At 39.8% G+C, this 15497-nt stretch overlaps 1 protein-coding gene and 1 long non-coding RNA gene across 2 annotated transcripts in view; both read right to left on the reverse strand.

Moving 5' to 3' along the window:
- Positions 1–15497, reverse strand: part of LOC146526129 (uncharacterized) — a 188479-nt gene that overhangs the window by 64455 nt on the left and 108527 nt on the right. The window lies entirely within an intron of this gene.
- tdp1 (tyrosyl-DNA phosphodiesterase 1) lies at positions 853–14343 on the reverse strand. The gene is made up of 16 exons (XM_085162664.1): positions 14185–14343; positions 11658–12251; positions 10891–10934; positions 9458–9513; positions 9156–9252; positions 8995–9029; positions 6592–6684; positions 6129–6299; positions 5666–5744; positions 5294–5470; positions 4826–4874; positions 4462–4528; positions 3181–3288; positions 2742–2844; positions 2532–2637; positions 853–2272 (listed from the first exon to the last, which is right to left on the reverse strand). The coding sequence occupies exons 2-16, from the start codon at positions 12247–12249 to the stop codon at positions 2199–2201; spliced, it is 1851 nt and encodes a 616-aa protein (XP_085018790.1). The 5' UTR covers positions 12250–12251; positions 14185–14343; the 3' UTR covers positions 853–2198.

Here is a 15497-nt window from a genome sequence, read left to right on the forward strand (position 1 = left end):
TCCCTCCCTCCCCTTCCCATTGCAGTATGTCTCACACCTTATTTAAGAACTGCACTCACATTTGTTCTTGTTCACCTTCACATGGGTGAGAAGTTTGGCTATATTACCCCCTATGTTATGTAGTTTAACCAGTAACTTCATTAATCTTTCTAAACATAAAACCAAGCAACACAAAGCAACAGACAATCCACAAGATAGGTGAAGAAGAGAGTGGAGTGGGTGTGACAGAAGAATAGCAGCAAGAGCGAAAGGGAAGGTTTACAAGATGGTAATGAGAGCTGCTATGATGTATGGTTTGGAGACAGTACCACTAACAAAAAGAATGGAGGTGGCAGGAGTTGAAGATGCTAAGGTTTTCCCTTGGCATGATCGGGAGGGACAAAATTAGAAATCAGTATATCAGACTGACAGGTTGAGCTGCTCGGAGACAAAGTTAAAGAGGCAAGGCTGAGATGTCTTGAACATGCGCAGAGCAGGAAGAGTGAATAAACTGGTTATAAGAGATGTTGACGGTGGAGCTGCCAGGCAGCAGGAGAAAGAAAAGAGGATGACTAGAGGGAAGGTTCATGGATGTAGTGAAGGATGTAGTCTGATGTGACCGAGGAGAATGCTAGGGATAGGGTGGAGGTAGCTGATCCACTGTGGCGACCCCTAAAGGAAGCAGACAAAAAATGAAGAAGAAATTTGAAACCCAGTAGAAGCTGAATGTATAATCTTGCTTCTTGTTCTGTTTACACACTAGGGAGTACATCCCAATGTTTACATTCCCAATTGCAATTATTTCTAAGCTGTAAAATCACTTTTTATACCCCGAATCCTAATTTAACTCCTAATTCAGACCAGGTGTAGCATACGCATGAACATGGATCTACAGACTAAGCAGAAAGATTGGATTGGAAAGGATGTGCAGCCTAATAGAGATGGAAATGTACTAACAAATGGAGAGCGTGTCTTGAGAAGATGGTACTCTGAGGAGCTTATGAATGAAGAAATCGAGGGAGAAAGAGAGAGAGAAGCCTGGACAAAGGATCGGGAATTATAGAGAATTAGAAAGGGCAGACATAAAGAGGACAAAGAGTAGAAAGGCACTTGGTCCAGGTGACATACCTGTGGAGGTATTGAGATGTCTTGAAGAGAGAGCAGACATCTTTGACCAGATCACTTAACGCAATCTTGGAGAGTGAGGAGATGCCTTACTCCCCAAGACACTTCTTCCCCAGGAATGGAGAGGAAGCGTCCGATGCTGGAGAAGATGTGCAGAGCTGTAGTATTTACTGTGGGATGAAGATGATGAGACGATGTTGGAAAGAGCTGTTGAAGCTAGGTTAAGAAAAAAGGGTATTCAGACAGCAATGGATAGTTGCTTTTTAATGCACTCTGGGTTTTTAAAGATCTAGGGAAAAACATACTGTATTTGTATAGGTGCTAATTTGAGGTTTCTGGTAAATATCTTTAATTCTAACCAGTGTAAATATGTAGCGAGCTAACATTAAAACACATGAAAAAAAGCCATCTTGCTGAGATGAACTTACCCAAGTTAAAGAGAGAAAACGTGGTTGTGGCTCTTTCAAACTGCTTAATCAGTAATTAATTTACCCCAAGGGGTACATATATGGATATAATCATTAACCTGATAGTAAAAAAAACACAAAGTGCTGTAAATCCCAACCACCAAAAATAGGAATGCGTGCAGATCTGCGATTAAAAACAAAAAAAACGAGCCATTAATGTTCTCCCCAAATCCTATACAAGCTTTATCCTTTATGATATTAAGAAGCAAACAAGCTTATATCTTGAACATTTATGAATCTGTGCAACAGGTTTCACTTAAAAGGGATGTTTCATACAGAGCTGTCACTTTAAATTAAGTAAATTTACACAGAACCTCCCCCATTATGCCAAAATAAGATCACATCAGACCTCTCCTGGGATTCTAAATTGGAATTACATATGAAGACTTATAACTCAAGCTATTTGAGTGCAACCTCTTATGTTTAAATCTTATTCTAATGCTGAAAAACAACAACTGACATTGCAAATACACAAATCTAACAATATTTTATTTATTGGTAGAAATCATATGAGTATATGGTACAGTATAAAAGTATTTAGAAAAATGTTAATGACCACTAACAATTAAACACAGTAACTAACAGGTACAGACAGCAGACTTTCAAATGAGACGTGTGTGCGTGTGATCAGGAGGGAACCCAGATGTTGCCATGTGTGTCGGGAGCCTGGCTGTAAGGAATGTTCCAGATCCAAGGCTGATCTGAGAGCAAAGAAGGAAAAGAGTGAAGTAAAATTCAAAGTGTTGATACTTTGATTTACCAGATAAAAAGGAACATTATGCAGGACATAGAGCCAGGACTGGTGGGTGCTAGATCCACACTTATAGTGTTTTCAGAAACTATTAATGTGGATGAAAACACGCAAAAACCTCTAGGACTAAAAAAAAAATAAGTCAACGTTGAAGTATTGAAAACTACAGCTCCTGGAGTCTGGTTCCAAAGCAAGAAAACACCCAGTACCTTTAGTAGTGTAGGATGTAGGGGGGAGATCGAACGGCACAGGGAAACCCGAGAAGGATGCAGAGACCGGAAATGGATTTTTGTCAACAGAGAATGTCTTCATGCCCTGTAGGGAGACATCCATCATGTTACTACACATCAGGTCTTTTATAATAATGATAAACGCAATAGAATTTTTTTCTTCACAATTAAATCGTTTGTTGCTCTTACAAAGGCGGACGGCAGATAGAGGACTCCCAGCTCATACGAACGCACCATCATCTGAGTGTTGTTCTTCTCTAGTGCACCCCATGCTGCCTTGGAGAGATTCGCACTGAAACCCACCAAAGACGCAAAGTGAAACTTTTTATTACAGCTCAGGCGACCAGGAAATGATCAGACTAATGGCAAACACAACACAAGATGCAACCATTACACAAGAATATGCTATCACTGATTATAGAAAACTAATTTTATCAACCACATAGTTGTATTACTAATTATATAAACACAGGAAAAGATAACTATAAACGCATACAACTCTTAATTCTGCAACCCACAAGAAAAGCGCATTTCTAGTCTTGCATAAAAATGTAATTCTGCCTGTTTTAGCAGTAAATGCTATATGAGAAATAAAAGACCAGACGCAAAGACACACACTAACACAAACCTTGTGACAAGGAACCAGGCAAGCTGAGAGTAATCTTGAGATGCCCTCATGTATGTCTTGATATGTGGCATGGCGTGACTCCTCCCCGTTGCTTCTGCCTTCCAGCGGCTAAAAACAACCACACACAAGAATCCACGGATCACTTAAAAGATGTGTGCAAACTGTACCAAACTTTTTTGGGTACAGGAACTGGTTTTATTTTGTTGTATTAATCCGCGACACCTTAAAAGCCGGTCCATGAAAATATTGTTGGACATAAACTGGTTTGTGGCGCAAAAAAGGTTGTGGAGCACTGTTCTAAAACCTACAGAGAACGCCAAGAAGCAAAAGTCAAGGCCTAGTTACGGCCCACCTCATGCATGGAAGAACTCGGACACCTGGATGTCAAATATAACCCAGAAGATAACAGAGCAAACCATATGTGGTCACCACTTCAATGTTTTTCCTGTTTTTGGGAATGTTACGTTATGGCTAATCTAAATACATTTTCTCACATCTAATTGCCTCAATAGGCAACTCCCATTGTTTCTGCTAGACCTGAAAAACCATTATAACTCTGGTCATTTAGCTGTGTTAGCTGATCACTGCTCTTAAAGTACAGCTGCTCAGCAGCAGCTCTGAAACTTCCAGACTTCAGGCTTTCCACCTCATTAAAATCTCAACTAAAAAACTTTTCCAGTACCAAATTTCAGACTAGCCCCAACTTCAAGATTATGATTTGTGTGCAGTATTGACTACCTCTTCAGATTAAATATTGGGTTTAAATGTTTCTCATTTGTTTAAAGCGTTTAGTAATGTTACATTATTAAAACTGTTTTTAAGCACCTCAGTCAGTTCATCTGTTTTAATTTCTCCCCGATGTTCTTCAACACTTTAGTTGCCATCTGTTGTGTTTGTGCTACAGTAATAAATTGTGGTCCCATATGCACACTGAAATTAGATACAAGCTAATAATCTTAGATAATTCATTAGTCCAACCCAACTGTTTATTTAAACTGGTTTGTTTGCAGTGAGTTATTTGGAATCAGCTGCACTATTTGCTTTCCTTCTGGTGCTCCTGAACGTCTCTGATTCTTCTGAGCTGTGTTTGTTTTTTTGCTTTTATTTACTGATTTGTTCTGATTTGTGATCGACCTGAAGGATTCTGTGTTAAAAACAGATGTGACAATAAACAAACAAAAAAAAAGGGGCTGGAGACTGCAATCATACTTGCACACTAGAAGTGACTGATTACTGCTGCGCCCTAACAGCAGGACTGAATTTTGCTTTGGTTAAACTTACTGAAAGTAAGAATGGAGCCAAAGTTGTTTCTGAGCTGTCTGGATACTGTAGGGAAGAGAGCCTCCAGCTGGAGGACAAAAATGTTTAGATTACAAGTAAATTCACAATAATAAAAACAGAAATATTAAAAAAAAACCAAATTGAAAATATCTTGATGCATTCTCAATCATCCAGGAAAATAAATCTCCAAAAGTTGATTCTGTTCATCTGGACGTAGCGTTTTATGGGAGAAACGTTTCGTCACTCATCCAAGTGACTTCTTCAGACTTCTTTTCAAATTGAAAATACTAAAAGTATTCTGAAAAAGTTTTGTTATTTAAATGAAATATACTGTATTTCAAATGTGAGTAAAAAGAATATTTACCCGGATATCCCTCTAAACTCGTCCTCACATCTTCTACTGATGGATAAAGCTGCAAAAGAAGATCCCATTAAAAACTTGTTTTAGAAATATAGAGCTTTGTAACTTTTAATTAACTGTGGTCAAACATAGCAATTTCATAGTAATTATTAATGCTAAAGAACACAAAAGTCATAAAATGAGCTAAGTGGCTCAATAATGCAAGCTGGAGAAATATCTTCTCAAAGTTTTCTAACAAAAGGAACGACTGGAAGTAAGAGTGGAACAACAAAACCCTGACTATATATGAAGTGGGCAACTGCTTGATTGATTATTTAGCGCTAAAGTTTTCAAATATATAAGAAAAAAAAGTCTGAAAACCTGAGTGAAAAAGTTTCCTGTCTTCATAAACTCAGTGACTACACCAACAGACAGTTCTTTTAAATCTGATCATGCAGCAAACAGCATTATCTTTGCTGTAGTTGGACAGACCAAGTGCACAGGAGGGTCTGGGCGAAGAGAGGATTTTCCTAGTGTGGTCAGGGTGCGCTGAAATTCCCCCGCCAACCACTTAGATTTATCCAATCCCATAGAGCCGATGCTGGAAAACTGGCCAATCACTGGCCACCTTTCCTCGCCAGGAATAGGATTTGTATGCTCGTACAACAGCTTAAAAACAAACAAACAAAAAAACAGAAGAAGGGAAAATCCAGTCATATGTTTTGCATATTTTAGCCATTTTCCTTCTAAGCATTTGCATTTTGCAGAAAATTATCTATTCTATAAACATTATAACCCAACTTTTTAAAAGCAACACCTCAGTGGTGATATAGTCGCACAGTAAAGTTGAAGGGAAATCTTTACCTTCCTCAGCCTCAGGTGGCCCCAGCGCTCCATATCTGAACCTACATATCTTCCTGGGGTTGAGCCAACTAAATATACCCTGATAACAGAAGACAAAGGTAGAACAAACTGTAATCCGGGCGTTATTGCACTGATTATATTGTTCTGTCTCTTTGCATCTCAAAAAATAAGATAAGAGGATATAAGATAAGATCAGATACATCGTCAGAGCTGGGAAGCTTCTTCGCTACAGAAACCAAAACTTAAACTAATGAAAAAATGAATAAAAATAAATAAAATGAAAAAAAATATCCAGTGACTGGCAGTTTAAAAAAAAAAAGAAGAAGAAGAAAAAAAAAGCCTTGTTGGTGCTAGAGGTCAGAGCAGAAAGACCCCAGACTGCTTTGAGTTGGTAAAAAGGCATCAGTAACTCAAATAGCCACTTATTACAACCATGAAATACAGAAGAGCATCTTGTGTATACCTGGTCTCTGACAGGTCATGCTCTTTGATTCTCTGGATCCACTCTTCAAGTTCTGGAGCGCGGTACGATGCCAGATACTCCAGCAGGTCCCTCTTAAAGAAGGTGGGCGACTCACCAGCGCTTGCACTGCTTTCCTTTGGTAACCGAGGGAACAGAGGGCTCATCCACATCCTAGGTTGGGAAAGACTGATTTGAGGACATTTTCACAACCAAGCGAAACATTTAATCATAATATGATTATTATTTATAAGTCTCTATAATTTTAAAGTGGCTCATAAGAAGTAGGGCTAGTAGTCCAACTTACAGACTCCAAATCCTTCTTGAACTGAAGGGCTCTTTTTCTCTGGTGATAAACCACATTGCTACCAAGCGGCATCAAATTTGGCTTGGTAGTCTTCCCATGCCCTTGATAACAGACAAATAAATCACAACAACAACAACAATAAATAAAGAATAGACGTACCCTTGTGTTTTCTGGTACCAGTCAGCTCTGATGAGATTAGAGGTCAAAATGATGACTCTGAAGCCTTCCTCATACCACAGCAACATCATTTTCCTGATGACACACAGCAATACAATACAACAAAGAGCAAGCTAAAAGGCCTATAATATGTGGATCATATAAACGTAAACATAGTTTCAATGGACTGTTTGCAGTCTTGTGAAAAGTCACGCCCTGATTAAGTAGCTTGTAAAACCACTTTCAGCAGCAATGACTTAAAGTATTTTTTTTCTGTACGACTTTATCGGTCTTTCACATCATCATATCTCACACCATCTTTACTGTAGTGTTTATCGAAGAGCTTTTAATACCACATAGAATAGAATTTAATACAATTTCTGAAAACAGCCAAAATGACAACAATGATGCAAAGCCTGATATGGTTACATACAGTGGGGCAAAAAAGTATTTAGTCAGCCAGCGATTGTGCAAGTTCCCCCACTTAAAATGATGACAGAGGTCAGTAATTTGCACCAGAGGTACACTTCAACTGTGAGAGACAGAATGTGAAAAAAAAATCCATGAATTCACATGGTAGGATTTGTAAAGAATTTATTTGTAAATCAGGGTGGAAAATAAGTATTTGGTCAATAACAAAAATACAACTCAATACTTTGTAACATAACCTTTGTTGGCAATAACAGAGGTCAAACGTTTACTATAGGTCTTTACCAGGTTTGCACACACAGTAGCTGGTATTTTGGCCCATTCCGCCATGCAGATCTTCTCAAGAGCAGTGATGTTTTGGGGCTGTCGCCGAGCAACACGGACTTTCAACTCCCGCCACAGATTTTCTATGGGGTTGAGGTCTGGAGACTGGCTAGGCCACTCCAGGACTTTCAAATGCTTCTTACGGAGCCACTCCTTTGTTGCCCGGGCGGTGTGTTTTGGATCATTGTCATGTTGGAAGACCCAGCCTCGTTTCATCTTCAAAGTTCTCACTGATGGAAGGAGGTTTTGGCTCAAAATCTCACGATACTTGGCCCCATTCATTCTGTCCTTAACACGGATCAGTCGTCCTGTCCCCTTGGCAGAAAAACAGCCCCATAGCATGATGTTTCCACCCCCATGCTTCACAGTAGGTATGGTGTTCTTGGGATGCAACTCAGTATTCTTCTTCCTCCAAACACGACGAGTTGAGTTTATACCAAAAAGTTCTACTTTGGTTTCATCTGACCACATGACATTCTCCCAATCCTCTGCTGTATCATCCATGTGCTCTCTGGCAAACTTCAGACGGGCCTGGACATGCACTGGCTTCAGCAGCGGAACACGTCTGGCACTGCGGGATTTGATTCCCTGCCGTTGTAGTGTGTTACTGATGGTGACCTTTGTTACTTTGGTCCCAGCTCTCTGCAGGTCATTCACCAGGTCCCCCCGTGTGGTTCTGGGATCTTTGCTCACCGTTCTCATGATCATTTTGACCCCACGGGATGAGATCTTGCGTGGAGCCCCAGATCGAGGGAGATTATCAGTGGTCTTGTATGTCTTCCATTTTCTGATGATTGCTCCCACAGTTGATTTTTTCACACCAAGCTGCTTGCCTATTGTAGATTCACTCTTCCCAGTCTGGTGCAGGTCTACAATTCTTTTCCTGGTGTCCTTCGAAAGCTCTTTGGTCTTGGCCATGGCGGAGTTTGGAGTCTGACTGGTTGAGGCTGTGGACAGGTGTCTTTTATACAGATGATGAGGTCAAACAGGTGCCATTCATACAGGTAACGAGTGGGGGACAGAAAAGCTTCTTACAGAAGACGTTACAGGTCTGTGAGAGCCAGGGATTTTCCTTGTTTGAGGTGACCAAATACTTATTTTCCACCCTGATTTACAAATAAATTCTTTACAAATCCTACCATGTGAATTCATGGATTTTTTTTTCACATTCTGTCTCTCACAGTTGAAGTGTACCTCGGGTGCAAATTACTGACCTCTGTCATCATTTTAAGTGGGGGAACTTGCACAATCGGTGGCTGACTAAATACTTTTTTGCCCCACTGTAACAGTCGTGCTAGTTTGTAGTCAATAAATTTAGATTGACTTTTTATGCTCATTTACATCTGTATTTTTATGCCTTTTTTTATTCTTCTAGGGTAGCTTTGCATGACCAGGGTAGCTTTGCATGACTCACATTCATTGTGTGTATGAAACAAACGGTTTTAGCTCTTTCCTCTTTAAAACAACTTTCTTCTTATTGATTTTTCCTCACAAACAAAAGCACAGCAGGTGTGTTGGGCTCCTGTGCTTACAACCTGGCTCTGTATAATGTCATAGACAAAAAACAGTTTGAAATGGAGTGTAGATATGTGAACCAAAGCCTAAGGCTTGAGATTGCTCTCAGCACCCCTTTTAGACATCAACAATGCTTACGTATGGTGAGTTCCAAAAGCAATGTCCAGCTTGGCCTGCAAAAATTAAAAAATGATTACAAATCAAAACATTAGCTCAACCTAAACGGCAATCCAAAGTGGACACAATATCAACCATTTCCCTTTGATAAACAGCTGTTTCCTGTGTGGGCCAGCCTGTACCTGGCAGAAGCGCACATGTGGAAAGGGCTGAGCCTGCTGGATGAGTCGAGCTTTGGCTTCCCTCTTATCACCATGTACGATCAGAACTGGGCGATCCCTGAAAACATAAACACAAGAGTTTAGCTTTCCCTGCACCACTACCTCCCTCCACCACAGTGTACTTTTCACTGCTCAATGGTCTGACTCATTTCTCTCATTTTACTGTGATTTTTAATTTAATAACGTTGTTTTTATATGGACATCATCAGACCTGAGATCTGGGAGTTATAGTACAGTGACAGGAAAGAAGAAGCAGAACTTACCTAAACTCTGATGGGTACTGCTTCACCATCCAGGCAATATCAAAGCAATAGTTAAACTATAAAGAAAGAGAGTGGAGTTTATAGCCATACTTTTACTTCTTTGCAATGTCCCAAGTTTTTCACCTGACACATGAAAAGTAAAGTCATCAAATTCATCCTTAGGGATCTGTCGCATGTTTCATTGTAACCCACCCAACAGCTGCTGTTTACCACATATTTCATCTCCATGATGAATTACCGCATACACAGTATGGAGACCAGGGCTGTGGTTGGCTAATCGGTTTGTTTGTTTAGGAAGGATCCTAACTGAGTTACACGAGGCATAACATCTGAAGGCATTAAGAGCCAGTTGCATTTTCTAAGAGCTTAAGAAATGTGTGTCAACACCTCCTTTATCATCAGCTCCTTAGGCAAAGAACACACTGGACCATCGCTTATGAAAGGATAGAGGATAACGTCATTTCACAATTTACCATCAGTCACCAGCATGACTGATAAGTTATGTTGGAGACCTAGATAGAAATTAATAGTGTTTTCAGTTTTGTTCATAAACTGCTGATATGTTTTAAGCCTTTAACGGCAGCCTGCTAAACCCACGGGTAAACTATGAACATTAAGCTGCTGTAATAAAATCTGCTTCTCAAGAAGTCAAGAGCGTAGATTTTTATATATAATAATAAGATATATTTTCTATTATATTTAAAGTGCATTAGTTCTGCCCTCAGCTAATGCAGTGCAGTATTTTGACTTCAGACTTCAGTCACAGGAAGCTTTAATAAAAACAGGAGATACACTGGAACCATTCCACTGGGATGTGAAAACATGAGTGGACAGGATGAGCAAATAATCTCAACGTGGCAAACATTTCATTTCACTTTATAGCCTGTTTCTTCCACAACACCTACTGTCATATTATTAAGCAGGTTTTTGTAACCGCAGTTGGATTCTCTGATCACCACAGTTGTTTTTCCTCCCCAACTCCTTATGAATTCTCCTCCACACATCTTCCCTGGACTTCATTTTCCACTGAGGTCAAGGAAAAGTGATTTGGAAAATACACAGGGGTAAAATTTTTCAGAAGCCCAGTAATCGCTGTTTCGGTCTGAACACAGTGGATGAGAGAAATGATTTCCAACTTTTTACTAGAAAGAATAACATATGTACAGAAAGGTAAACATTTTTTAAAAAATGTTTTTGGGGCTTTTTTGGAGTTTTGTAGGAGATGTGAATTTAACAGGAAGTCAAGCAAACATGCATTTTTTTGATTTGCTGCCCTTTTTTCTGAGTGGACTTTTTCTTTTGAGAAAGTGGATTGCCATGTGTGAACTATCAGGGATAGATGGTTGTTGCTTTTTGATTGTTTGTTTTATCACTGTTGTTTAAAATGAAAACATCTGTGGAAAGAAAAAGGCGGCATAATTATTTTTACTCACCTGAACCGATTCTTTCAAGGTGCCAAACAATGGGGAAAGAATGTCTAAATAAAAGGAAAAAAAGTTTGGATTATAAGTTAAAGCCAAACCATTAAGCCTGAGGAGTTTGCAGCAGAGACATGTCCAAAGGGAAATCACAAAAACAGGGGAAGTGAAACTAAAACCAAGATTTCAAGAGCTGAGCCGCAAATGGCAAATATAACTGCCAGTTTCCCTTTTTTGTTGTTTTTCTTTGCTCGTAGCATTGTTTGTTGTGCCTTTGACAAAGAATTTGTCACTTAGCAGATGGCTGCTCTCTTGGGTCTGCCAGATGTTGCTTCCTTTTAAAAGATGTTTTATCTCCCTGATGTTTGCAAATGACTGCTGAAATGGGATAACTAGACTTCTCGCTACATTACTCTAATGTCTTCACCACGAAGGATAAAGCGCTTTCAAATGGTCATTTTTGTGAATTGGTACAATAGTTGTACGAGACAATGGTTTTTAATTTTTCCTATTTCCATTTGTATATGAAAAAAATACCACCTCACCATGGTAAAGAAAGGTTCAAAAAGTTATTGCATCCACTCCTAAACTTTTTCAAATAAATCCATAACTGTCTGAGTAAACCTGCTAACAAACAGAGAGGAAAAACAAACCAATCACATAAGCTCTTTGGTGAAGGTAATAAAATGAAATAAGAAAAAACTTTCCCTGCTAGTTTGAAAGCTCTAACCGGTAACCTGTCTCTTCACCAGTGTCTGAAGCTTTGTTCTTTCTAAACTCACCCCGGATATGCAGAGCGCCATTGTTGTACTTCTTTTCCAGTCCTGTGACTTTGTTGAGGTAAAACCTGTAGGTGTCATTTAGTGGAGGAAGACGGGACTCAAAGAAGTCATCGGGCTCATCGATGTAGTAAAGTCGGCCATGAGGACTTGGAGGACGCTCGCTCTCCACCTTTGGCTTCTTTGTTTTGGGGTTTGGAGGCGCCTTCTTTGGCAAGTCACTCAAACTCTTTCCCTTCACCTCTCCATCATCTTCATCACTATCAGAGAGAGCCCAGCCCGTGCTATCTGACGCCACTTTCTTGCGTTTTCCAGCCAGTGAAGGGCTGGTTTCATACTTCACTGGGTTTAACTGGCTCTTAGCGGCTGACTGCCTGGCTTCTGAGCCAACAGCGAGAGAGGACACCGGTGGTTTGGCTGGCTCTGGTTTCACCTCCACGGGTGGTGATGGAGTAGCAGATCGGTAGGAACTGTGACTGGACTCAGTGGGTTGACGGGAACCAGATGTTGCAGTCCCCGAAGGAGGAAGAGCCTCATCGTCATCATCATCACTGCTGGAGATGGTCCACTTGCCGTGCTGACTGTCCTGAGACATGCCTGAATCATAAAAACAGAGAAGCCAAGTCTATGTCACACACAGAGACACAAATAGCTGAAACATCCACTTTGAGCTTCCATTATAAACATATAATCTATGAAATTGGCAGTAATTATACAATTCCAAGTGAAGCTTAAAGAAATTTAGAAATCTAGTGGGAATCATTACTGACAATGACAATGGTTTTGCAACTGAGCAAAAGTCTTTATTTTGCCTGATCTACACTACTGGGCAAAATTCTCAAGCCATCCCTCATTTCTTTATATTTTGCTTCTAATGGAGCCAAACTCCCTTGTAATTTTTTTTTACAAATTGAGCAATACTTCTCCAGATTTTCTAAAGGTGTTTTAAAGTTTTTCTTTTTCACTCTTCTTCATCCAGTCTTTGTACCTGACCATGTTTAGAGGAATGATTAAGCCATGAGTCACTTAATCACATAAGAGCACATAATTTAAGGAATCACTAACAACTTAGCAGTAGAACAAGTATTAAACTGTATCTTTCAGCACTTTGTTACTGCCACCTATTCACAAAAACACAGAATTTACTCCCATTTCTTTAGTTTAATCTATAAAAAATGCCAACGATAGCAGCTTGACAGGCATGAAATAGTATTATTTCATGAACAAGAACTATTCCCAAGAACTATTACCCAAAAACCTGGGATATCTCAGCATAGTGTGCAGAGTGTTCTTAAAGAAAAATGAGGAAACTAGACATGGGGAGGATAAAAGAAGAAGTAGCAGGTCTATAATTCTATTTGCAGTAGACGAACAGTATCTAAAAATAAATCCCTTAAAAAAAAACAGGAAAAACAGAAAAAGGCCAGACACAGGCCCCGAGAAATGTATCTGGACCCTCGGGTGATCCATCTATTCACTGTGTTCACTCAAGCCTTATCATAAATGGTCTCAGCCTAAGGGTGGCTGTCATGAAGCCATTCTTGAGGAAGGCAAATGGGAAGGAAAAAAAATCAGTGGCAACAGGTCTGTGTAGAGAAGAAGTCAGTGAGTATCTACAGCCATCTGTAAAACACAGTGGAGGCTCTGCAGTGGTTTGAGGCAGCATTTCAGTAGTGTCGGGTATCTTGTCAACACGGATGGAATTATGAACGGAGAAAAATACAAAAATACAAATCCAGCATGCAACACCATCTGGAAATCATCTGATTGACATCAGCTTCTTTTTGTTCTGCATGACAATGATCCTAAACACTGTCAGTACACTAGAGTAAAGGTATACCTGGATATGAAAACACACAATAAAGGACATTAATTGGCCTTCCTAGAGCCTGGACCTCAACATTATTGAAGCAGTGTGGGATCAATTTGAGAGAAAATAGAACAAAATGCAGCCAGCATCAAAAGAAGAGCTTTGAGTGTTTGTTTCTGAAGACTGCTTAAAGAAAAGACGAGAACGCTTGCCGAAAGAATTCAGGGTGTGCTGAAGAATTAAGAAAGAAGAATAAAAAATATTGACTTTACAAACTCCACCTTTGCCTTATACGCTGCATTTACATCCAGGTGTTTCAATTAATCGCTCTACCTATTTCCCATTTTACTAGCAAAATATATAAATATTATTAATAATAATGAAGATAAAAAAAACCGAGGGGTGGGTCCAAAATTGATATACAGTACTGTAAATAAAGATAAATAAACAAAAAAAAAAAAAAAACCCATAAATAACAGTACAGAGAGTGCATTTCCTGTGATCACACTGTTGTATTAAAAACAGGTAAAAGCAGGCCTCATGCAGTCGTGCAAAACACCACGATCAGACTAAGTATTTGGCTGGCATAAGAATGAATAAGTGCATAAATTCACACAGCAGAGAAAGCAAGACGGCATTTATGAATCAACAGTGCAGAGGTGTGCAGACTGTGGCTGAAAGCGGCACTGCTGTACTGAACAAATGCACTCTTTGTTTTACCGGATCAGATCAATGCGCAGTGGCGCGGGTTGTTTCTGCTGGAAGAACAGACTCTTATCAATCCACCGCTACCAAACTTTACACAAAACATCCATAAAGAGAAACCACGGTGCAGGAGAATCACAAGCAGTGCGAGTCCGTGTGGAAACTTGCGCTCTGTCATTTAGTTCCGCTATAACTACACCGGATCCAGATGCAAAAGAGTTACAGGTAATGCATGTTGTAGGCACCAAAGATTATATTAATTAATTAGTTTTTCTTAGTTAACAATAAAAACCTGTCTGAATACGTTTCTCACCTGTGATTGTGTATAGATGGTTCTGTTTTGCTTGAGGTGGCAAAATTACTGTTACTGCTATCCAGAATAGAATAGAATAGAATAGAATAGAATAGAATAGAATAGAATAGAATAGAATAGAATAGCCTTTATTGTCATTGTACAAAGTACAACGAAATTGGAGTGCCACTCCCTTGGTGCAAAATGCAAAATAAATATAAATGTAAAATATAAAAAGTACAATAAAACAACCATAGTACTCAGACAATAATAAGTACAATATATACAGGATAGCAGCATAATATAATGATAGTATGAATAGCAGCATAATATAGTGACAATGGCAAGTATAGTTAAGCAGGTTTAATTGTTTTGTGCTTATTTACTACGGTGATAGCTCTGGGAAAGAAGCTATCCCTGAATCTGTTTGTCCTGGTTTTATGTGACCTGTACCGTCGGCCTGACGGTAATAGTTCAAACAGTTGATTACTGGGGTGAGAGTAGTCCTTAATGATATTGCCAGCTCTGCTGAGGTATCGGGAGTTTGCAATGGCCTCCAGGCTGGGCAGAGGGCAGCCAGTGATCTTCTGGGCTGTGTTGATGACCCTCTGCAGTCCTTTCCTGTCTGCAACTGAGCACCCTGCATACCATGTTGTTATGCCGTACGTTAGGATGCTCTCTATGGTGGCTCTATAGAATGTCACCAGCAGCCTCTCCTCCAGGTTGTTCCTCCTGAGCACTCTCAAAAAATGGAGACGCTGCTGGGCCTTTTTTTACCAACGCCGTGGTATTTGCAGTCCAGGAGAGATCATCAGAGATCTGCACGCCCAGAAACCTCATGGAGTGTACCCTCTCCACACAGTTCCCGTGAATGTAGAGTGGGGACGGGTCTGCTCTGCCCTTCCTGAAGTCCAAAATAAGTTCTTTAGTTTTTGTGGTGTTCAGTTGGAGGTTGTTAACTGAACACCACTCAGTCAATCTGTTAACCTCATCTCTGTAGTCCGACTCATCCCCCCTTGAGATGAGTCCAACCACT

This window comes from Neolamprologus multifasciatus, chromosome 1 (genome assembly GCF_963576455.1).
Source record: "Neolamprologus multifasciatus chromosome 1, fNeoMul1.2, whole genome shotgun sequence".
NCBI lineage: Eukaryota > Metazoa > Chordata > Actinopteri > Cichliformes > Cichlidae > Neolamprologus > Neolamprologus multifasciatus.

Bases quoted from the DNA above. Each gene is read 5' to 3' on its own strand.
- tdp1 (XM_085162664.1), bottom strand. From the start codon at position 12,249: ATGTCTCAGGACAGTCAGCACGGCAAGTGGACCATCTCCAGCAGTGAT. The intron at 2,845-3,180 runs GTTTGTGTTAGT...GGTGGGTTTCAG, and splicing joins GCCTGGTTCCTTGTCACAAG to TGCGAATCTCTCCAAGGCAG. The intron at 2,638-2,741 runs GTAAGAGCAACA...GTCTCCCTACAG, and splicing joins TCTATCTGCCGTCCGCCTTT to GGCATGAAGACATTCTCTGT.